Source organism: Euprymna scolopes, chromosome 8 (genome assembly GCF_053919585.1).
Source record: "Euprymna scolopes isolate OS-2025 chromosome 8, ASM5391958v1, whole genome shotgun sequence".
Classification (NCBI taxonomy): domain Eukaryota; kingdom Metazoa; phylum Mollusca; class Cephalopoda; order Sepiida; family Sepiolidae; genus Euprymna; species Euprymna scolopes.
The window spans coordinates 47,110,617-47,135,956 of NC_136489.1; the positions used below are offsets into that span (position 1 = coordinate 47,110,617).

Consider the following 25,340-nt stretch of genomic DNA (forward strand, 5'->3'; position numbering starts at 1 on the left):
TACATCAAATCTGTTGCCAAGGCCGCTGGAAAAATGGTTGGATCCTTCTATCGATCCAGTAGATATCTCACTGCTGATGCACTTCTCTATCTATATAAGAGCCAGATACGTCCAAGGATGGAATACTGTTGCCACATATGGGCAGGAGCTGCTAGAAAGGACTTGTCCTGCCTTGATAGGGTTCAAAATAAACTTCGTAGCCTGGTGGGAGATGTCCTTTTCTCTTCGCTGCAACCTCTATCTCACAGAAGAGATGTTACGAGTTTGTCTCTGATTTATCGTTATTTTCATGGAAAGTGTTCGACTGAGCTTCAATCTATGGTCCCCCCTCGCCAAACTTTCACAAGAAACACTAGACTAGCTGAAAACATTATCAATAATTTTCCCCACTCTTTATCTGTACCTAAACCTAAACATAGATTCCATGATCAAAGCTTCTTTCTTAGAACTGCATGCCTGTGGAATTGTCTTTCGTTTTCCTGCTTTCCAGCTGTCTATAATATGGTTGTCTTCAAGTCCAACGTGAACAAGTTTCTGATGAGCCGTTCCACTTAAGTTAAAAAATTTACCGAACTTCCATTACTATCGATTACTATATTGTCCTTTTGACTACTCTACACTCTTTAACCCTTATCCTTGAGTGGCCTATCGGCCTTGATAAGTGGTGACGCCTATGTAAAAAAAAAAAAAAAAATTATGTTTCTAAGCAAAATTTTGAACTAATGTTGAATAGTGCTACTTTTTTATATAGTTTAAAAAAATATTTTTATCATGTTAGGTTAATTTCTTTAAAATGTATAAAACTAGTATTCAGTTTTAAAAAATCCCTTAGATTTACATCAGATTAAACCCTGGATATTGACATTCTAGAAACTTGTCTCTGTTCTATCTTCAGAGACAATAGTGAGGGTGGCTGCATATGTAATTGCGAAGCACGGTCTGAACAACCTCCAACCACACCTCTTCTGAATCAGCACAAGGAGAAATCCAGAATGACTGAAAACAATGTCAAGATAAGCAGAGAGCACATACAGCACCTGGTATTTCCAAATGGTCACCCATTTTAGTATTGACAAGGTTCAATATCGCTTAACTTTAGTGATCTTTTGAGAACCAGTGTGTTAGTAAATATGCCTTTTGTAAAACAAACTACTGCTTTACTAATGTGTGCTTTGCCTATTCCCATTCTTTTTTGTGAACTAATCATATGTTTATATTTGTATATGGGCAGACAAACTAAAAATACAATAACTTTTTAATATTATATAGATTTATTTGATTTTAATCTTTTATAAATTTTCTCATATCAGTCCTTGCTTTTAAAAATCATTTGTTTACAAAATATAATTTTCAGATTTCATTAATCGTGATGATTTTTATTTGAATTCCAGATACGAAAATGGTCGTTAACGCTAAAAGATGTAGTACCGGATGATGCTGGCAATTATACGTGTATTGTGAGCAATGAACATGGAACTATTCAATGGACGTATAAGTTAGAAATTGTCCGTAAGTATAAGTCTTATATTTTTATTTTTATTTTTTTATTTATTTTTTTTTTTATGCTATAATTTATGCAACAATTCTTTACCTGTATAGTATAAGTGTCGGATTCAGCCCCGGATAAAATATTGCTGTCATATGTGGGGAGGTTCTGCTCAGAGCACTCTTTCTGGCCTTAAGAAGTACAAAATTGATTTGGCAATCTAGTGGGAATGATCTTTTCCCTTCCCTGCAGAAGTCTTTCTCTACTCTACCAATATTTCCATAGTAGGTGCCTGAGTTTTAATTTCTGGTTTCTTCTCCACGCTCTTTAAAAAAAAAAAACACTTTCATCTTTCTATTAACACTACTAGGATTACCTGATGTTGCCTAAAGCCCCCCCCCCCAACATACACACATACACACACACACACACACACACACACACACCTGTAGACGAAGCCTGACCACATTGACAGAATTTTTTTTTTTTTTTTATGTTAAGGTATTATTCATCCAGGGAAACACTAATCAAGAGTATACTAACTTTGTGTTTGTTTTATAGTTTATTTTTAGCTAGATATACAAACACATACTAACACATACACTCAGACAACTACCCTTTATATAATAGATTGTAAAGAACTCTCTTTTCTTTCTCTGTGTACCTGAAATAAAACAGATCTTTCAACACCCAATTCAAAATCTCTAATATGTAAAGTTATCTTGTGGGATTTTAAAAGTCAGACTTGAATCGCATTTAATCTGACAAATAAAACTGCTTTTAATGTTATTGGTGGTATGACATACTTAGCTACAATTTATTTTAAAAAGTTGCTTAGACTAACCAAAAAGACCACGCATATGAAACATGTTTAAAATAATCATCTAAAAGTAAGAATATGCGAGGGAAATAACTCCTTTTAAATTGAGAAATATAATAGTTGTCTACTTTAAGTTTTAAAATATGAAAACAAAGAAAAAATTAAGAACTAAAACGACTTTACTGCATCCTTAGCAACACTGAGGAGTTACAACTTCGGACTACCGTTCTCATCTTGAGTGTTATTTTCATATTCTGGCCAATGTAGCCTCTGACGTTCTTCAGGTATATCTTGTCGAACACTGGAATCTGTTTGTCCAACTCAAAATCTGCACAGAATTTTGAATGAAACCATTTATTTAACCCAACGGGAGTAGTGTGCTCTTGTTCTGTCAGCTATTACTGGGTAGAGGTCCTAAGTAATTCATAATTGTTTTTTTTTTTTTTATGTCACTCTAAAGATGGTCAGAGGTTACTTCAACTGAAAACATTGTAAAAATAACACTCAAGATGAGAATAGTAGTCCAAAGAATCTAAATAATATGAATAATCAATCCTCATCTCAGAAATTTAGAAATGTAAAAATAACAATTTAATGAATTTATGTTTCAGAACGAGTTCCATATGCTCCTATCATTGATGGGCCTAAAAATCAGACGGTTGTGGTTGGAGATACAGCCAAATTTGAATGTAAGGTGGTTGTAAGTGACCTACAACCACATTTACAATGGTTAAAACATTACTCGGTGAATGGCTCCTATCGTGGAGAATCTGGAGAACCATTTGTTCGGGTTATCAAGGTAAATATTTCCCCATTCTGTCTTCAGATATAATTAAATTTGCTTATCTTGATAGCATTTATATCATTATTGTTTCTTTCATTTTTGGCTGTTGGATTTTTCGGAATTTGGTAATAATTAAAGATAAATAAGTTTTAGAGAATTCATATATTTTAACAAATTAGACTTTTTTTTGCCTGAACTTTAAAATGGAATTGTTTTCTGACTAAAATAATCTGTCAAAGAAGAAATATTAGCATATCACTCCTTTCCAAAATACTTTTTTCTTTTTTTTTCTGATTGTGTCCCTAATAAACTTTCAATAATTTTATTAATTTGAACAATTGTCATTGGATTGACAGCTTCAGTCATAGATTAAATAAAATCCAGAAAACATCTCTTCCTTTTTACTGAAGAGTTCTATTGTATTGTTGGTTATTCTTATTCAGTCTTTTAAAATTACATTTTGTTTAGGCAATTCTTTCCTTTCATTTATAGCCTAATTCTGGCATATTAGTTTAAGCTTTTTACTATCTTGATAGATTTCAATTTTAAGATAGCAAAAGCACATTTATTGTATAGGATGTGAATTTTGTGAATTGATCATTAATTAGACAGGAGCCCAGAGGAAAAAGGTTAAATTTGTCATGGGCTATTAATGAAAACATTGTGTATTAAAATCGCTGTTAACACTGACAGTATGATATGTATCCTTGCATCTCTTGTTGAAGAGTGCTTACTTGCATCTTGTGTGTCTTTTCATCCTTCTAGTCTACTGACTAGTTGATGATCGATTCATGAAACCTGGATCCCATACAATGAAATTATGTCTATCTTATATATTTATACTTCTCGTGGCAATTGTTTGGTGGCACTGAGGTAGAGGCTTAGCAAATTGAGCAAAAGGTAGCTTTGTGGCTTGGGTTAAATTTCATGACTAGTAGGAATTGTTACTCCTACATTGATTTGCATAAGCATGAAACACTAGTGTCTGTAGGTATAAAAGATTAATATTAGATTATAATATATATATATATATATATATATATATATATATATATATATAAAGCTTACAATAGTGATGACTATTGTGCCTTTGAAAAAAAATGTATGAATAAAATTCCAAATTGTTTGCCATGATTTAAATATGATAAAATGGGTTGAAAAAGCTTGAATTGTTATAAATACTTATTCCATTGGTCTCTTTTTGCAGTTTCTTTGATTGAATGGAATATTTTTGAAATCTTTGTCAGTGGAATAAATTAATCAAACAATTCAAGCTCCTTAATAAACATGATTAATTCAAAGAACTAATATCCAGAATTTTGCATTAAATTGATTTCAAACACTGAAATTTTTTTGTGTTTTTGTATTTATATTTTTAGCCTAAATAAAACTTAAGATCATGAACTGCTGAAAAAAAGGCAGAAACACAATATTTTTTTTTTTACTCTTTCTATTTTTTGTGTTCATTGATTTATTTTATTTTTAATTGACTTAAAATCCTTGCTCTTAAAATTGCTATTATTAAAAATTTTTTGATCATGTATTTCCTTGAGGAAAAGCTTTCATAAAAATATAATCTAAAAATAAAAACAAGTTATGTGCATAAAAACTATACATTATGCTTTGCTACTTTAACTAATAAAAGTTATTTGTTGAAAAAAATTTATTTTTATTTATAATGTACAAATCATTTTTTGTTTTGTTTTCTCTCTCGCTTAACAAGAACACAATATTATTAATTTGAGCCGGCATGTTTACATAACTGTATTTCCATATCTTATTTGGAAATTAATGGTAAAAAACAGGTCAGCTAATCATACTTTGCGAAAGTAAAAAAATTATACACACACATGCAGGTATTAGACATTGCTTTTTATTTTATCTACGATTAATAAGTCATATTTTTGTATTTACAAGTCACACAATGGTGTTTGATTAATGTTAATTGCGTTACCTGGGCAAAAGGATATGATGTTGCTACCTGAAACCATAATAAACTAAGATATACAACATTAGATATTGTCAGCTGTTGTAGCTCTTCACTATATGTCTTACAAATTGGTTTCAGTGTTTAGCAAAATGAATTTTGGCATTCATGTTGACAGATGTTAACACAAACACATGATGAATCTGCTTTATTGATGTCTTTGTGTTCCTATTTTTATTAGTCTGTTGCCATGCTTACTCACAATTCTATTGAAATAATAAAGGAATATAATTTAACAATTTGTTGATAAATGTTAAACATTTTTGCATAATAAACTATAAATATATTAAATACTTCATTGTGCTTCAGTTTAATTCTTATGCAATAGTTTTTTTTTACTATCTTAATTGCTTGTATAATATAAATTTAGTATTTTAAAATATCTCCAGCAGCCATATTTATTGCTTTTTAATAATATAGTATAGTTAACAGCTGAGAAATTGAAATTAAAAGTATTTTTTAAAGGGAGGTGGTGTTTGATCAACACTGCTGAGGAGCCATGATGTCGAATTCTGTTTTGTTTTTAAATCCAAACAGTTTTTTATGGTAAACATTTACTGATCCCTAAAATAATATTAGGAGTAGCATAAATTTTGGAAGCTAACTAATAAAGTGATTGCAAGAGATTAATTGATTTGCAGCCAAAATAGTTTTTCAACAAAGGACTTGAGATATGTTTTAAAGGTTGAAAAACTTCCACGACTATATATATTCAGCAAATAATGATTACAAAATGCATGAAAATTTGATTTTCTATGGACTTGTATACTTTAAATATTTTTAATTAGTTTTGAAGTTTTTTTTTCTATTTTAAAATTATATTTCGTTCAAAACTATCTCTTTCGTCACACAAGAATCAAAATGGCTGCTTAGTCCTTTGTTGTTCTTGGTGCTTTATTTGTAAAAATAAAAAACTTATCCAACCACTAACCTTAACTAACAAGCCCGCCTTCCTAGACTTAGAATTAGTATTTAGGTAAAGCACTTTTATAGTTTTAGTAGATTAATATATTATACAAAATTAAGATCAACGCCATATTTGATTTTATTTAACAAGTTAACTTGATGATAGTAAATTAAGAAATGATAAATGCTACAATTAGTTTCTACACTTTAAAAATATACAAGTTGATAAAAAATTAAATTTTAATGCATTTGGTAAAAGTTATTAGTTGTGTTTGATTTTATTTTTGATTTCTTGGCTGCTGATTATACTATTATTTTTGTAATTCAGTTTCTTCTCAGAAACTTCATTTTTATATATATATATATATATATATATATATATATATATATATATATATATATACTTGAGATGATCATCTTAACCCTTCTTTTTTAAATGGAAAAAGAAATTTTTTAAAAATATTTAAAGTTAAATGTTATGTGAAACAAAAATTCATTTATTTCTTTTTGTTGTGCTTTTGCAGAACTATAAGGTATGGTATTTTCATCCTCTTTATTTAAAAACAAAAAATAAATCTATTCTCGATAAATACTTTAAAAAAATTATTTTCTCTTTCTTTCTAATGATGCATATTTCGTTATCTGTTTGCATTGTGTGTGTTTGTTTAAACAGAATCTTTTTTTTAAATAAATCCCCTCTCCCACATTTTTTCTCCGACCGCAAAAGATAAGCTTGTCCACCAGAACCTCATCAGACCTCCACGCTATCATCTGTGAGTCATCTTGTAATGTTTTTTCTTTGCATTTTCTACAGATATTCTTCAACTACAAACCTGTTTTCTTCCTCTCTACACATGGCAAAACATAGACGACAGTTAACTATTTTGCCTCTGTTAATTTAGCTGCTTTAATTTTATCCTTTTTTTATATACATACTAGCTGCCCGGTCATAAAATATACATAAATATATTTTAATCCATACAGAAACTGAGACATGTGCATGCGAGTATTATGGGGTTTTTTTTTTTTTTTTCTAAACTTGTAAGTAAAAAAAAGAAAAAAATACCTGAGCTAAGATCGAAACCAAAACCTAAAGACAGTGAGTCAAGTACGATAACCATTAGACCAGCGTGACACGATCTTCAACAAATGTTTTCAAATGACTTATTCTTAACATAAGTAATCTGTAATGTGAACTATTCATGCATGCGCATCCGTGAAACACTTAGCAAACAGATAAAAATCTGATGACTCCCACATACTAATTTTTAAATTTTAACCCCTTAGCAGCTCTTTTTCTGCTGTCTGAATATTCTATATACCAAATTTCGAGTCTATAGATCGAAAATTTGTTGAGTATATAGGTTGAGAAGTGTCCCCACATACACGCACACATTCTCACTTTTCTAGATATATAGATAATAAATAGTAGGGTAGACAAGCCTCTCGACTCTTGGTTGGGCAACTAGCCTAGATGATAAGCTCTGAAATAACATTAGTCTTTATTATTTATACCAGCATTGTTTCTAGTTGCTCTGGCTTTTTTTTTTTTTTTTTTTTTTTTTGCCACTAAATTTGGTATGGGAGATGTTTTCCTTTCTTCTATACATATAATATAAAAGATATTTATGCAGAATAAGAACCGTGCTATCATCAGAATTTTTCAGGCAGTTGATGTAAAAACGTAGAATCAGTTTCAGTTGATTTTGTAGGATATATTAGCTAAATATGGCTAAATATTTTTGAATTAGTAGTAAATTTGGTTTAAAAATAAACAAGCATATTCTTTATCCAAATCTTATCTAATATATAAAATTATGTTTGATTTTCCAAATTAGACCTAAATAGCAATCGTAAAATTTTACTTTGTGCTGAATAGCCACTGAACTACAAAATTTCCTAGTCTGTATTAATTCCAATTGATTTCATTGATTACATATTCTGCCCAACCCAATAATTCTTTCAATTGGATACACTGTACAAAAGATTATTGTATATTAAAATCACACCCTTTAAAATGTAATCAAAATTGCATGCAAAATATGTTTGCTGCATTTTGGAGTAATGGATGCAAATGTTTTGTTAGGTAAATAAATTCTAGCTGTACCAATTCAAATACAAATCAAATTTAAGTCTTTTATTAAAATCTCTGTGTATTGAAGGACTTCAGCCTAAATTAACACTGGCAAAATGTTACCTATATTAAACAGTGCAATTGAAACATATGTGATTTTGTAGTCTTGAAAAACTCATACACAAAAAAAAAAACACTTTTTACTCTAATTGTTTTCTCTTATTTGAACTCTTTACTTTTTTATTGTTTATACATTTCACTTTGCAAAAAATATACAAAAAACTCTCTAGTTTTTTTTTTTTTTTTTTTTTTTTTTTTTTATAGCTAAGAATAGGACATCCTACTGGATGCCAGACATCTGTCTACTATTTCATACATTCTAAACAAGATCTTTTGAAGATTCTAGCCATCCCTTTAAGTACAATTGTTTGAATCTCTCTTGCATTTGGTTCACAGAGTATATTAACCAGGTAGTTTTTGAAATTCTTTTTTCATGAGTCTATAATTATTGGAATGATTATAGGAGCAACCTGACTCATAAAAAAAATTTCCAAATCTACTTGGCTAATATACCCAGTTAACCAAGTGCAAGAGAGATACAGTTTCAGTTTCATTCTTGTAAAATGGTACACATTTTGAATAAATTGGACAATATTCCACAACATGGTCTATACTTAGGATGAAAGTTCATTTTAATTGGTTAACCTTTATTTAGATATTTAAGTGTGTAATTAATGCTATTTATATATTAATACTTGCCTGTCTTCCATCTTAGTATTTCATTTCATTTTATTTTTTTTCACATACATACAGTCATGCTCATAGGTAAGATACCTGCGTGTAGGCAGAGTGAATAAAAATGAAACGGACGGAAACAGGAAAAGAGTAATTTGCATATTGGGAAAAAAATACAGCAAAGCATTATTTTGTTATAATTAATCTGTTTTATGAAATTAAATCAACCAGATTTTAGATTTCAATAGCTTCTGTCCTAAAATATTTAATATCTATGTTGCAATTAAAATTTTATTTCTTTTTCTGTATAAGTTTTTAAATGTGGAAACCATGAAGAATTGAAAACTAAAATCCCTTCATTGCATCTTGGACAATGCTAGGTATCTAATCTAATAGAATAAGAATATATGTTGTGGATCAAGAAAATTTATTGAATTTGCTGACCAATTTATTTAGAATTTCAGATTCTTGATTTAGAGGAGGAAAAATATCATTTTATAATTTTTTTTTTAATCAAATTTTCAGTTCAAAACAATATTTTTGTTATCAATTATTTTTTTAAAGATAGCAAAATTGATTTTAATTTAAGTGTGGTATTTTTGTGATAATGCCACATTTGTAAGCATAAAATTTGGAGACTATGACACAATTTCTTTTTTTTTTTTTCTTTTTTTTTTTGTCATTTTTTGATTTCAATATCCATTTTTGTTTCTATTCTATCTTGAACTGCTTTGAATTTACTTCCTTCTCTGTTCGTTCTTTTGATCACTCCATTTAAATATATAAATAATTTGTGTTGGTCTTTTTTTAATCATCAGTTGGATTTTTAGCTTCCTAATTTTAACAGACACGAATAGACTTCAATGTAAAAGTTAAAGCTTGACCTTGTTTCTGAAACCCTTGGAAAATATTTGGTCAAAAACCAAAAGAATTAAGTTCTACATTTTATATTCAATTAGTTTTTAGACAAATTAAAATTTACTCTGATTTGGAAAATTGTTATTATTAAAAGTTTCAATTTCTTTGTAACCAATTGAAAATACAAATGTTGAAAATTTGCAATATTTCTAATGATTTTGACTTTTAAGTCATTTTCCTTAAAGACTGAACATTTTTGTTTTATGAAATTATTTTTCAATGTTTGAAAATAATTTTTCTCTCTGAATCTACTTAAGTTTGGCACAAGTTCAGATTTTGAAAGCATTCAGAATAAAACTTAGAATCAGAAGTTTCATTTATTTTACCTAGTGTGATTAAATGACATTGTGTAAAACTGAATGTTGGATATTTTCAAATTTAAGTCATCAATGACATATTTCATATTTTCAATTTTAAATCATCAATGATTTACGTATTTGGTAACTAGCTCTCATGAAATGTTTCTCTTCAACCCCATTGTACCAAAGTATTTATTTTTTTTATCATTTTGTTTCTGTTAGTGATTGAACATCCTATTCGATGCCAGACATTTACCCACTATTTCAGACACTCCAACCATGAGATTTTTTTTATTTCTAACTGTTCCTTAACATGCAGTTGAATTTGGCTCACTGAGTATATTTGCCAGGTTGTTTTTGAAATTCTTTTTTATGAATCTGGTTACTCCTATAATTACTGGAATGATGGAAATCTTCATAAGATTCCAGTATCTTTTTCATGTTGTGTATAATTACCTTGGAATTCCCTCTCAGCTCTGTTTGACCCAGCATCATTAGGGACACTAACTTCTACTAAGGTTGCTACTTCTGCTTGTCTCATATCACTATGTCAGGTTTAATAGCTCAGTTTTCTAGGTCTTTAGCTGTAGGAATTGCATAGTCATAGTGGATGGTCTATGACTTATTTCCAACCGTTTTTTTTTTTTGTTTTTTTTTCTGGTATATGTTCCCAGGACTTAATGCTATATTTGATTTTTAACTCCAGTGTGTTGCATTGTATAGTAGCTGAACCTTATAATTTGTTACATATATTGAAATGAGAAAAGTTATTAAAATATGTTTGGTAAACTTTTACATAGGCACATTATACTTATTCACCCACCTCCCCTTCCAAAAATGAGATTCTTTGGGGGGGGGGGCATTTAAACACTCCAAAAATCTTGCTAAATTATTTTAGAATTTAGAGTGAGAAATTAGTTTTAGACATTAATGGTATGCAGCATAATCATGCTGGCACACAGTTTCTTGATAGATCACCAAAGTTAAGCAGTATTGAGTCTGGCCAGTCTACATGGGTGACCATTTGGGAATACCAGGCAATACCTTCCTGCAAGAACTGCAAAAATGTAACCTCATCTCCCATAACAGGGATATACATGTGACTGGCGATTGCTTGTGAGTTTCCTTCAGGTGGAGCTGATTCAACCCACCCTAAAGTATTCAAACATAAATGTAACATAAAATTTCCTGAATGAGATTTTAAGAACTTATAATAATGAAATGAATCTCTAATGCATGCAAGTATCAAAGTTCCAGGATTTGTAAGAAATAACCTGAAAAAAATTATTAAAAAAAGGAAAATGGCATGCCTTTCCTTTCCTTTCCTACATTATCTAATCAGAAATTGTTAAATTTATATGCTGAACTGTGATCCTCATCATGGGTTTTTTTTTTGGGGGGGGGGTACCACTAAAGTTTTAAGGATGTTTACACATGATCACAAAAAAAAAAAATAGAATCTTATTTTTCTTTTTGGGTGAAATAGCATAAGACCTTAGAATAATAATTTGGCTCTTATAAAATCTGTTTTAGAAAAAATATCTTTTCTTTCTTTTTCTGTGCTCTTCTACACACACACAAACAAACTCAAAAGCATAACAAAAACTGTTTGGCATTAAAATGTCTGGTTTTCTTTTCATCTTTGACTACTCCTTTCTCTGTATTTTTTTTTTTTTTTACACTAGAATCTTCCAAAAATATTTGGCTTTAATATGGGTCAGGTCATTTCTCTCTGTTTTCTTGTGTCTTGTATATGTCTTTCTTTCTGCATTCACTCTGATTCTCTTCTGACTACCACAAAATAGTCAGTCTAAAGTCATCTCTTCTGTTCCTCTTAATGTGTGGTCTGGATTCTGTTCTGGTGCCATGCCATGAAGGGCAGCCACAAATGGCCAATTGGAATAATCTCGGGTCTGCTTGAAGTTTCGCCAAAAAGCTTTTTTTGGTGCTTTATCGACCTGATTTAAAGAAAATTGCTATAGAAAGTTTTAGTTTTCATAACAAAAATTGTCGAATTTGTAAAAAAAATAAATATTTAAATAAATAATAAACAATATTAAAATTAATTAAAAATATTTTTTCTTTGTTCTTTTTCACAAATTTTAGTTATTTTCAAAAACCTGAAATATTTTGAAACATGTATTTAATATTGTTTTGAAATACATGGCCCAATGTTTGCCATAAATAACTGGCGAAGCAGAATTAAATCTTTATCTTGTATGAGAAAAACTATTAAGCATTTACATGCAACCATTTTGACAATCTTTACTTTATATATAAGAAATATATGTCCAGTTTTAACTGAGTTGTAATTTTGCAAATATCAAAATGTTTCACCAGTTATATATTTTAGAATAAAGAATATGAAGTTTTTATAAACTTTAAACCTGCAATAACTCTTATAAGACTGCTTTTTTTTTATCTTAATCAATATTATGAAAAAACAGAAGCTGATTGGTTGATTCAAATGCAGGCCCAACATCATTTCTTTGTCCATTATTGACTACTCTTCCTGTGAATCAGTTTTGAAGGAAAAAAATACATTTGTCTCTTTTTAAAAATAATTGATATGTTATGACATGGAATGCTTTTTCTTCTACTTCTTCTTCTGGTTATGTGCAGTTGTTGCTCTTGAGCCGAAGTAGTGTTCATAATCTTCTGATATGGCGTGGAATGAACAAAGACGTCATGTATATGCAGAGACCCTTTTTTTTTTTCTTTTTTTTATTATTATTGCCTTCATCAGATTTTGAATTGTTTCTACCCTCTGCTAATGATCTCCGCAAGATTCCATCTTGTTTATCGTTTTTTTTTTAATTACTTTTTGAACAGACTATCATTAACAGTTTTTCACCTATGTAATTAAATTTATCCAATTGTTTCCCTACTTCAACATTTAAAATATTTTATTTTAATCCTTTTTTTATTTTTTTAATTAACCTAATTACTCCTCTTTCTATTCTTTTAAAATCAACCTTCTTATCCTCCCTTTTTTTTTTTTTAAATCTAAAAATGATTCAGTAACCCAGCTATATCATTCTTTGAATAAAACAAATGGCAGAAGTGCATTTTTGCCAACCGGAAGTATTTTTTTGTTTCCATTTTCAGAAGAGTTATACTAGGGGGGGAAAAACATCCACAGTTGAATGAGTTTTCAAACGAAAATTTTACTGTAATTCAAAACAAATTCAGTAAAAATGAAGTAACACAACAGAAAACATTATTTACAGAAACATTTAAAAAATATTTCAAATTATTTTTTAAATTTACAAATAAAATATAATATTTTATATTTCAAAATAACTTTGTTATAAATAATTTTTTAAATACACAAATATAACATTTACTTTAGAATATTATGAAAATGGGTGGAATGTATTTTTTTATATAACTTAAAAGAAAATATAATTATTTAGACATAAAATGCAACAGTCAATTTTTTAATATTTTTGAATGCAGTTTTGTTTTTTGTCTTTTTTTTTTTTTTTTCAATGACTTTATTTGAAAAAATTAAATTATTTTTATTTTTTTAAAATAAATTTCTTTAATGAAATAAGTATTAAAAGTCTAAAAAGCATTAAATTTTGAATTGTCTTCTCTTTTTCGTAGTATAACACTTCCAAAAATGAAAAATAAAATTCCTCCGGAAAGCTAAAGTACATTTGTGCCAAACAAATCTTTATACATCTTTACGTTTGATTGTATTTTTACATTTTATAAAGGAGGCCATATTTTTTTTTATATAAATGTCTTTCTCCCACCACCCCCATAATACAACTTTAAACTTACACAAACACACACTCTGTTATAAAAACAAAAAGGTCACCAAAATTAAACCATTTCAGATCTTCTTCATCTTAAAAACAATCCCATCGCATGTTTAGATCAACTAAAAAAAAAAATGGATAACCCAACCAATTTGTCGTACTGCAAAGAAAACAGTACAAATAGCATGCATAGCAGTTAGTAATCAATCATTGATACTTCTACTGAAAATAAAATTTGGAAAAAAATAATGCGTCTTCATAAAATGATGGTATTTTCTGTGAAAGGTAAGGAATTAAAGGTTCGATATTGCTGTATTATTTGGCAGACAAAAGGGATCTTGGAATCCTGATTTATTGCCTGCTATACAATGATAATGATATTGCCATGCATAACCACAGGTAATAAGAAAAGTAAAAATTGAAGAGAATACTTTGAATAGATTTTTGACTTTTCACTTTCTGTTGAAATTTTGCAGTGCTTATTTAGAACTGTACTTATTTAGAAAAAAAATTTTTTTGTACTCATCATGGAACAAAGATGTCATATTCTAAAAATTACGTAAATTAATCAAATAGTTTTTTGTTTGTTTGTTTGTTTTTTAAGAAAATCAAATTTGAGGAAACGAGGTGGAGAGCGGCCATATTGTTTTAAATTTCCCAAAAATTTAAAGGCAGCAATTCTATTCGACTTCAGAGATTTTGTTTGTATTCCAAATAATTAAAACATTTTAGTCACTAAAAATTGTAAAATTTTATTTTCGTAATTAAAAAAATAACTACTTCATTAATTTGTGATTTTGGAATATGACATTTTTGTTCTGTGACAAGTACATACAACATAAAGATTTTTTTTCTAATCAAGTGTAATTCTAAATGAGCCCAATTTTTTTTTTTTTTTTTTTTTATTTAACCTTGATCCTCAGTTCTGTAAGGAATTGACCCTGAAAAAAAAATGATATATTAAAACGGGTATTTTCATTTAAATGCTAATAATACCTTTAATTCTGGAGACATTGCTATGAAACTTAACAGGACTGAAAGGACTTAATATTATGTTGTTGTGTTAAAAATATTTTGCATGCATGGTTTTAGATTAATTATAATAATAAAAATTAATAAGAACAAGTATACACCGTAAAAATTATAACTTCATGAATGAGTAAGTGATACTTATACAACTGATGTTATACTTGGTCATAATTAAGATTCTGAAATACCTATTATGACCCGATGTAAATACCAGCTGTATTCCACTTTCCAGGCCGTACCTTAAAAAAAAAAAATTAGCTTTGTATTATTTGGATTTTTCGGACTACTGTTCTCATCTTGAGGATTATTCATACATTTTGGCTAATGTAACTTCCAACCTTCAAGTATATCCTCTCACTCTGAAATCTTTTTTTACAACTCTGGAATCTACGGAATTTTGAATGAAATTTTTTATTTAATCCACAGGAGTAGTATACTTTCAAACCATCAGCCAGGATCAGATAGAAGTTTTAAGTAGCTCACAGTTGTATTTTTTGTATGCCCCACACTGAGGATTTAACCTTCAACCTCCAGAAGACTGTAACTTACAACTGAATTTTACTTTTACTTTATCCGTTATGCCATGTGTCCGTAAGAGTTATTCTCAGGGTTCAACAAGATATACCTGAAGATGGTTAGAAATTATGTTGGGTGAAACATTGTGCAAATAATACCTAAGATGAGACCAATAGTCCGAACAATCCAAGTAGTACATGTTATCAATCCTCATCTCAAAAACTCAGAAATATAAAATTTAAAAAAAATTAAAATTTGCTTGCAAATATTACTATATTTTGAATTATTTTTATTCAAGTACTTTACCTGAAAAATAATTTAAAATATATTTACATCTTTTTTTATTAGATTTTTTTTAGGCATTTTAATTTTTCCTGATGTTATTTTTCTTTTAATATTTGTTAAATAAAATGTTCAAATTCCATATGTTTATTTTATATAAAAAAATTGCAACAAACAAAAACAATATTTTGTCTTATAGTCTGATAATGCAGAAATAAAATATTACTTTATAAAATATTTGAAACAATTTCTTTATGATTATAAAATCCATGCTTTTAGTGAATTAACTTTTAGATTGACAGAAACTATATATCTGGAATTCTGGGAATGGTGTTTATATTATTTGTATTCATTTTTTATTTGTCCCCTCCATTTCCTGAGTGTTCTCTCCAATTGATACTTTTGGCATTAGCTGTGCCGCGCATGTTTTTTAACCGATTCTAGCGACAATTATCAAGCCTCAGAACTTGAGCATGTTCTCTCCTCTTCTTTCTCTTTCTGAAGGAACGCAACATTCTCCAAACTATTTTCAAGTTCCTCTATCTTTATACGAATGTTTCTAGAAGCATTGCTGCTTCATTATCATCTTCAACTTTGATTAATTTTTCTTCTCTTTAAACCATTTGCCATATATACAAATAATCCCTTCATCTTATTTCAGATGCAAAATAAATATTCCTAAATAATTGCTCCATTAATATTTTCTGTGGATGCCGCATCAGTCAAAGACATCTTTTTTATATATTAAACCTTTTTCTTGTCATTGTTATTACCTCCCTTTGTTCCCATTATTTCAATTTAGTGAATGTATGTTTTATTCCAAGGGGCATTTAAATTTGTCAAATTGGGTAACATGGAAACATTATAAACTGAAATTTGAAACTTTGTTCATTTTACGAACCATGTTAGTTTCAATTTTCATAATTTAACAAAAAAATAAAAAGAATCATCATTACTCTTTTACTTCACGAATACATAACTACATTTCCATCCAAAAAATAAATAAATGGGTCAACTATAGTCAAGAGTGACACAAAGTTGGTTACTACACCAAAATTAGTTCACTTACCCTTGGTCCTACACCTTATACTGCTGTTTAGCAAGAAAGCATAAAGTACCTTTTTTTTTTTTTTTTTTTTTTTTTTTTTTTGTGCCTTTGGTATGATTCCACCATGGATTGAACCCAGATCTACTGACCCATTAAGAAACCTTCTACACAATATGCTACATCGAAAAAAAAAAAACCAATTATGTTTAACAGAGTATGCACTCTTTAAACTTATTGTTTATATAAATATATGATGAATTTAAATTATTAAAACAACAGACTTTAAAGACAACTGAAAAAATTTTTTTATAAATATAAATTAATTTTTATTATTACAACAATACTTTAAAATGAAACATACTAAAAAAAAAAAATTAAATAAATTTGGTCACTACTGATTCTACCAAACTCTATTCTATATATGTATACATTTCTGTTACTAGATCATTTTGAGCTGGTAAAATGAACCTTAACCAAAAGTTCCAAAACCATTTAAAATAACTGTGCTTGTATAGTATATCAGGTTTTTGAACAAATGTATTTCAGGTAAAAACAGTCTTATGTATTTATGTGTCATGTTGAAATTAGTATAAATTCCAAAAAAATTTTTTAAATGGCCCAGTAGAAAAATGATTACAAGTAAAAATAGATTTTATCAAATTATCGAGTTTTATGTCTTACTATGGAAGAGTTATTAAAATCCAGTGGAGGTAACTGAAATCTATTATTTTTGACAAAACTGACTTATCTTCCTTGCTTTCAATTAAAATCCACCATTTCAAAATTCAAAATTTGGCTTGTTATTGTGGATGTATTTTTTTGTAAAAACTAGATCTACTAAATAATTTTTCATAATTTTTTAAATTTATCCTAATTTCAACATGACATGTTTTTACCTGAAATACATTTGTTTGAAAAGCTCATATTCTACACAAGCATCAAAATAACTGCTATGTATTCTTTTTTATGCTTCTGCTTTGTCAGTTCCAAATTTGATTCTTAGCATCTTAAAGTTTCATCTCCCTCTCTCTTATTCAGGAATGAAGCAAAAGACCTCTTGATTCTTTTAGAAATTCTTTGTCTTTTTTTTTTCTTCTTGACAGCTTGCACGGCATCAGTAGAAAAGATATTTGTGCATTTTTCAGGATTTGAACATTTTTTTTTTTATATTGCTGCCATATTTGATTTTTTGCAAAATGTTCTTTTCAGTTCCAGAAACTTTTCTTTTCTTTGTCTTTTTCATATTTCAGTGTAAAAATTATCTCAACAATCTGAAAATTAAATTTGTTACATAAAATGGATTTTGACCAATCGCTTGCAACTTTTAATCAAAATAATTTATTTATAATTACACACAATAATCGGCAGACAATGAATTTATTTAAAAAATTTGTTAAAAACATTTTTTTTTTCTTTTAAGTGTGTAAATTTTTTTAACCAAAATTTTATTTGCTATAAATTTATCTACAAACATTTTGTTTACACATTAATATCTACAAAATAAAAGATTTGCCATGAAATGACCCATGAAATAGTCAGTGTGTCATTAAACAGACAGCAGGGAAATCTGATCATTATAACGTTTGTAAAACAAAAAATGAGCTTCTTGTCCAAAATTCACCCTATATTTTATAAAAAAAAAAAAAACTTTCTCTGATGTATGTATCTGACAAAAAATATATTCCAGAAATTATATAAATTGCTCAAGCAGTTTTAGTTTATAAAGAAAATTATTTATACAAGAATGATGAAAATTCATAGGCATTACACAAATCTTGTGAATTTGAATTATATTATCTTTTTTTTCTTAAGTTGTTTTTGAAATGACAGACAAGACATCCACTTTTTGGTTACTCATAAACATTTGAATTTTTTTATTTAAAAATAAAACTACGAGGGGCATTCCAAAAATAAAGTCTCCCTTTTTTTATCTCAAAAAGTTGAAGAGCTCTGAAAATGGGAGTCATACCATTAAAATGAGCAACATTCTGTGCACTAGAATTTATTTTTCTTAGATAGTCACCACCATTCTCTCAATGCACATTTGTCAGGAATTGAATGACACATCCTTGTTTCTAACACACGTCCATGACTGGTTGCATCATCAATATCTGCAACAGAAATGAAACTTTCGGTTCAGATCATTATAATGATGCAATTTGGAACGCTCCTCGTACTTAATCAATTTGCATGATTTTGGGAATATATTTTTCTTTTTGCCACAGGTACATCATATAGATTTTTCTTTTATATTTGGTTTTTGATATCAGAATTCTGGACAAAAACCAGAAATGCTTGTCTTTGAATGCTTAAAAGATAAAAATTCAATGTCAATAATAAATTTAGATGAATGAGAAATCTTTATACAACTTAAATCTGTATTTATTATAAGATTAATTGCGTGTATATGTTTATATATGTATAGGATTCACTCCTAAACTAATTAACCGATTATTATGAATTTTGGAATACAGACATAAGCGTGTTTAATGTGAGCAATATTTAGTTTTATGCAAAAATGGACAGAGGGACTTCATAAAAATTTCTAACACTATCAATTGATAAATGATCCCCAATTTTCAGTTTCTTCTGAGTATTTCAAAGGGATTTTAGGGGGCATAATCTGGGCATCACCTCCCAATTTTGAAAATTCAAATATTTCAGATTTGCATTAAATTTGATCCATATTCATTAGATGCCGATTAAACAAAATTCTTTGAATTTCAAGTTTAAGACATTTTTTAGAATCAGAATCATGTAATGGATTTTGATCAAAATAGAATAAAAATTCTAGCGAGAAAGTTTAGTTAAACATTATCTCGATTTTTATTTTCATAAAGGGTCATAAAATAACGCAAAAAGTGTTTCATTTCAAGATTCGATTCTACCTATACTGGGTGGATATTCATTGATTTTTACGTCAACAATATTAAGTTTAAACACTTGCACATTTCCATAAATGGCAAAAGTTTCTCCAAATATATTTACGAAGATATCTATATATTTTTAAAGTTGTTTTAATTTTATTTACATTTTTATTAAGATGACTTGAGATATTTTTTCTGATATGCCATTTTTAATTGGTAATAATGGTTGTCAATAAAAAATTTGGATGATTGGAAAAGATCAAATAATATTTTTATTTTCAAACTATAAGATGCCTATTTTTATTTAAAGAACATTTTATTTGGGTAAATTTTAATTTATACAGATCTGAAGAAATGTTTAACATTCAAAAATATATAACAAAAAAATTGAAACCAATGAATTATGAGAAGTCATTATTTTTTTTTTTTAAATAAATATTAAGAAAATGTGTAGAAAATTAAATTCAGAATAAACAAGCAAATAAAATACTATTTTTTTTTTTTTTTATCAAAGAACTAGCAGTTGAACTTCGTGCTTCAGGTGTAAAGTATGCTTGAAAGTTCATGTTTATTATTATAAAGAATAGCAACTAATTGAAACACAAACTAACTTACTCAAAATTCATTAAAAAATTTAAATTGTTACTTTTAAAGATTTTTTTTGTACAATAATTGGTGCAGCTTATGTTCATTCTTCTTGAGAACAGAATTTCTTTTTTACATCTGAACTTCATATGAAACTCTGCAAAAATTGTGTAAAATAATATCATTCCAAAGTTGAAAATACTTTTACAGTTAATTTTGTTTATTTCCTGCATGTTTTTTATTTATTTCTTTTGTTATTTAATGCAAATATTTTTTTCTGGTGATTCTGTTCATTTCACATTCTCTCTGTAAAAAAAAAAAAAAAAAAAAAAAAAAACAACAATCCTCTTTTAAACATAACTCATTTCATTCTTACAAACAAACAAAAAATCATTCTCATCTTGTCTCGTATAAACTATCAAATTCTCCAACTTTCAGCATGATTTAATTTTTTTTATCTTTTTTTTTAATCTTATAATATTTTGGTTATGTAAAATTCTTTTTAAAAAATTAAATAATCATTTAAAATAATTATTGGTAAGTATCTGAGATTTTTAATGAAATTACCTTTTTTATTATCGAATAAAACATATTTAAAAATAAATTTTCTACAATGTATATTTTTATTTTATTTATTTTCAATTTCCTTGTTTAAAATTTCGCTTTTGGATATGAATATTATTCAACTTGATATTTGGTCAAAAGTTAAAATCATGTAAAGTAGTAGAAAGTGGAATTGGATTTACTTTCAATGGCCACACAACCCCCCCCCCCCAACCCCTCGATTTTGTCCTCAGTCATCATAAATGATGTTTCTGACAAAGGGGGGAGAATTGCTGTTTTCAGGGTTGGCTGTTTTCAGTGGAGCCTGTGTGGAGATTTTCCGTCCTCCCATGATATTCATTATCATTCAGCTGTCAATTTATTCATCTTATATCTTATCCTCAATTGTTTTTTGTTGACCTTGCCAAGTGTTGATTCATTAAAAAAAATAGATCGAATAAATGTAAATAATTTGATTACATATATTAAAAACTGTTATTGTTCTGCTTTGTACATATATACAAAAATAAATTTTCTATATTAATTATATAAGCTACACGCTCGTCTTCAAAGCCTTTCTTTGGATGAAAAGTGGGTGGGGGGGAGTCAAAGCAATAGTTAGAAATAAGTCACAAAAATTATAAGTAGTATTGTGATGATTAATCAGAATCGGAAAAATCGAGACTTTTGGGGATATCAAAGTTGGTATCAGATTCGGAAAAAATTTGTGCATATTTTTCAGTGCCAAATTAATCCTTTAATTATCTTTTTCTGATTTTGTTTCAAACAAAATCTTCCACTGCTGGTAGTAATAATAAAATAATCAATATTTATTGATTTTAAACTACGAGGAAACGTAAAATCTATAAATCATCCCCCCCACACACACACACACACACTTACAAGTTTGTTTTTACCTTTGAGTAAATATCTGCACATTTAACAAAGTGTTTTTATGATAATCGGGGAGAAAAATAACTTTATAGTTAAATATTTAGAGATTTATAAAGAATCGGAAACGGTTATTGTATAAGAATCAGCAATTTAGTATGGAATTAGTTATTGTATTATAATCATGAAAAATATTGGCATCGTCCCATCACTAAGATGAATACCTGGAAGTAGGCTTGAAAGTCAGCTGGGAGTTGCTGACAGGGAAAATGCAGAATTAGTCAGGATCTTAAAAAAAAAAAGTTTTTTTTGTTTTTAATACTACTTCCAGGTCAAAACCTAGCCAACAATAAGTGATAGATGGATGTATTCTGACTCAGAAAACAGCATTTCTTTCCTCTTTGCTGATGAAATGTGAGGACTAAAGGGCAAAATAAGGGAAACGAATCACGGGACTGTTGAAAGTAAACTTAAGATCCATTTTCTACTCTCCTTAAATATTTTATAGTTGCTCCACAGTGGCGTGAGACCTGTCATCAGGATGGATCTGTAAGATTAGTCATGGGGGATTATTTACTAAAAATAAAACTAATAATTGGCCCTTTTCATTTTCAATGAAATAAATATTTAACTAACGATCACATTATATTGAAGGAAATGGATTTTAAAAAATAATTCACATAAATGATTGAATTTTTTTTTTTTTATTTAGTAGATAAGAGAGATTAATCAGAAGTTTTTTGTTTTTTTTTCCTTTTTACCGAAACAAATAAAATCTCATTATTTTAGGTTTTAAAGTAATTTTTAAAAATAGACTTTTGTATAAAAAAAATCAAATCATTAATCAAATAATATTAACTGCATAAATAAATATCAACATAAAAAACAGGCTTCATGTCCAGAACCCCCCCCCCCTATTAAAAAACGAAAATGAAGAAAAATATGTATAATATATACATACTTGTGACGAAATGAAAATATATTCCAAAAATCACATAGACAAAATTTTATGTTTAAATAAGAAAATCAAATTTTATGAGTAACATAAGAACAGAAAAACAACCCTGGTGTTTAGCTCTGTTCTGTGGGGAGGCATTGCAAATAGGAACTTAAGAGTAGCAGTCTTGTCCGTCAGTTAGAAAACAATTTTTAAAAAAAAAAAAAGCAAAGGAAGATAATTCAATAATTAAACTTGCAAGATTGATGCTGTAATGCTTACAAATTCCCATTAAATGCTTAAAATGATTTTCATGATAAAATTAAAACTTCTTGACCAATTTACATGATTTTGAAAATATGATATTTTTGTTTTGACACAAGTACATACATCATACAGATATTTATTTTTCTTTTTTAATATAGGGGAATTGTGGTCAAGAACCAAAAGTAAATAAAATTCACCAAACTTTTAATTAAAACACAAAAAAAAAGAGAAAATGTGAAATTTAAAAATAAATTTTTCTTTAAACTTTTTGTTCAAATTGAAGGTTTTTTTCTTCTACTGAAGTAAATCTTTTCTAATGAAAGTATGTTCTGTGTTCACAGCAATCCGGACTGAATATATCCAACCCGGAAGTTCTGTACCTTCAAAATGTCACCTATGAAGATGCTGGCTGGTACACGTGCGTCGCATCTAACTCCATTGGTTTTAAGTACCAGAGTGCATGGCTTACGGTCGTGGAACCAGAGGAAGGTATGCATGTTAGGATACACGTCGGAATTTTATTTCCATTCCATATGTTGAACTTTCTATTTGTATCTGAAGAGTTGTTTAGTGATATGAGGAAAATATCTTCGATTCTCCAATGAAACATGTGTACAATGCAATATAATGAAAATTTAGGAATCTGCTTAAATTAAAATAATTTTTAATTTAATTTTTTTTATTTTCGCTTTTGTATACATGATGGGAGCAATTTGATTATGTCTGGTATTTTACTGCATATGTGAAAGTTTTCTTACCTCATGATATACCATTGTATCATGATTGTGTAGCAGTGTTCAACCTTCAAACTCCTCAGCCTAACATTTATTGGCAATATGAACTGGAACAAATACATTGAGGATATTACAAGGGCAGGTGGGTTTCCTCTATTGAGCTAGAAGACTACTCACACCTGAGAGTATCCTGTACCTCTACAAGGTTTTTCTTTCTTAGAACTGCACGCCTGTGGAACTCTGTTCCGTCTGCCTGCTTCCCACCGGACTACAACTTGGATATGTTCAAGTCCAACGTTAACAAATTCCTAATGAATCGCCCCCTTAAGTAAACACTTCATCAAATCTCCACACTAACGTAATGTACTTGCAATAACCCTTATCCCTGAGTGGCTTCCGGGCCTTGATAAGTGGTGATCACTGTGTAAAAAAAAAAAAAAAAAGGCCACCATTCGCCCATGCATGGAGTATTGTTGCCACATCTGGGCTGGTGCATCTACCACTAGTCTCTCCCTTTTAGATAAAATCCAAAAAAGAGTTGTCAATCTAATCGGACCCACTTTATCAACTAAGCTCCAGCCCCTGTCTCATCACTGCAATGTTGCATCACTGTTCCTGTTTTACAAATATTTTAATGGAATGTGTTCTGATGAACTAGTTTCACTTGTACTCCCTCGACGTACATATCCTCAACAAACCCGCTCAGCAATAAGATCTCACCCCTTCACTGTTGATGTCCTTAAATGCCAGAAAGCTTTCTATTCTAGTAGTCTACGTAAGTTAACTCTGCTCAGCAAGGGTTGAGGATGTGTTGCATGGAGAGAAATGATATGAGCTGTGAGTGTTGGAGAGGCTTAGATGTTATATCGATAAGATTAAATCTGGATAGTATAGCAGGATGTGACCAAAACAGTAAACTTTGTTAGTTTGGTCACATTAAAAAAATAAATGAGAGTTCTAGTGTTGAATACAGAACGGTTACAGTAGCAGGGGTAAACCAAGGAAAAAAGAAAAATTGATAAAGATAAATTTGAGATGAAGAAGGATAAAAATCTGGCCAAAGAAATGTTAGTTTGGAAGTCAATTTCTAAAACAAAGTGGTACCTATTTGTACAAAAAAGATGAATATCAATTGTCCATCAAAGCTATAATCAAAGTTTTGTCAACCTTTAGTTTCCTGTTTGTCATATGAGTGTCAGGGTACAAACGGTACCATGGTACGGTTTTATATATTATTGAATTGGTGAATAGAATCCATCATTTTCTTTTCATTGGCATCATTTTCATTAGAAATAAAGTAATTATTTTGTTTAAGTCTACTTATTTTTTTTATTTATTTTTTTTTTTAACTATGGAGATGGATGAGAACTCAGAAGTGGAGAAAGTATATCTGGCCGGCATAGATATTGATATTGAGGTTGTTCAAGAATAGATATTGAGGTTGTTAAGAAGATTTTTTACGATGGTGATACCAGTGGAGCATTTGTAGGAGTGGGTGGAGTAAGTTGTAGATTCAAGTGGTATCATTAAAACGAGCAGCCATTTGTGCTCCAGAATTTATTTTTTTACATAGTCAGCCTCCTTCTCAATGAACTCTTGTCAAGAATGTAATGATGCATCTCTGCTTCTGACACACATCCATGACTGGTTGCTTTCTTAGTCTCACCATTAATATCTGCAACAGAGATTGAACTTTCAGTTCATGAATGCATAACAATGCAATTCCTTTTCAGGCAGATTAAAAAAAATAGGCATTATTTTTGGAACACCCCTTAGGTGTGTGCATGCATATATATATAGTAATGAAATCAAAGGCATGTAATGTTTACCTTCAAACTAATATAAATAACAGTATTTATATATAA

General features: G+C 28.8%; 1 protein-coding gene across 9 annotated transcripts in view; it reads left to right on the forward strand.

Moving 5' to 3' along the window:
* LOC145283546 (fibroblast growth factor receptor 3-like) overlaps positions 1–25,340 on the forward strand; it is a 225,550-nt gene that overhangs the window by 164,547 nt on the left and 35,663 nt on the right. For all 9 annotated transcript variants that reach the window (XM_080132425.1, XM_080132423.1, XM_080132421.1 and 6 more), the window contains exons 8-10: positions 1,392–1,509; positions 2,918–3,105; positions 23,083–23,230. In XM_080132425.1, the coding sequence (XP_079988551.1) occupies positions 1,392–1,509; positions 2,918–3,105; positions 23,083–23,230 (454 nt within the window). The remainder of the gene's footprint in view (positions 1–1,391; positions 1,510–2,917; positions 3,106–23,082; positions 23,231–25,340) is intronic.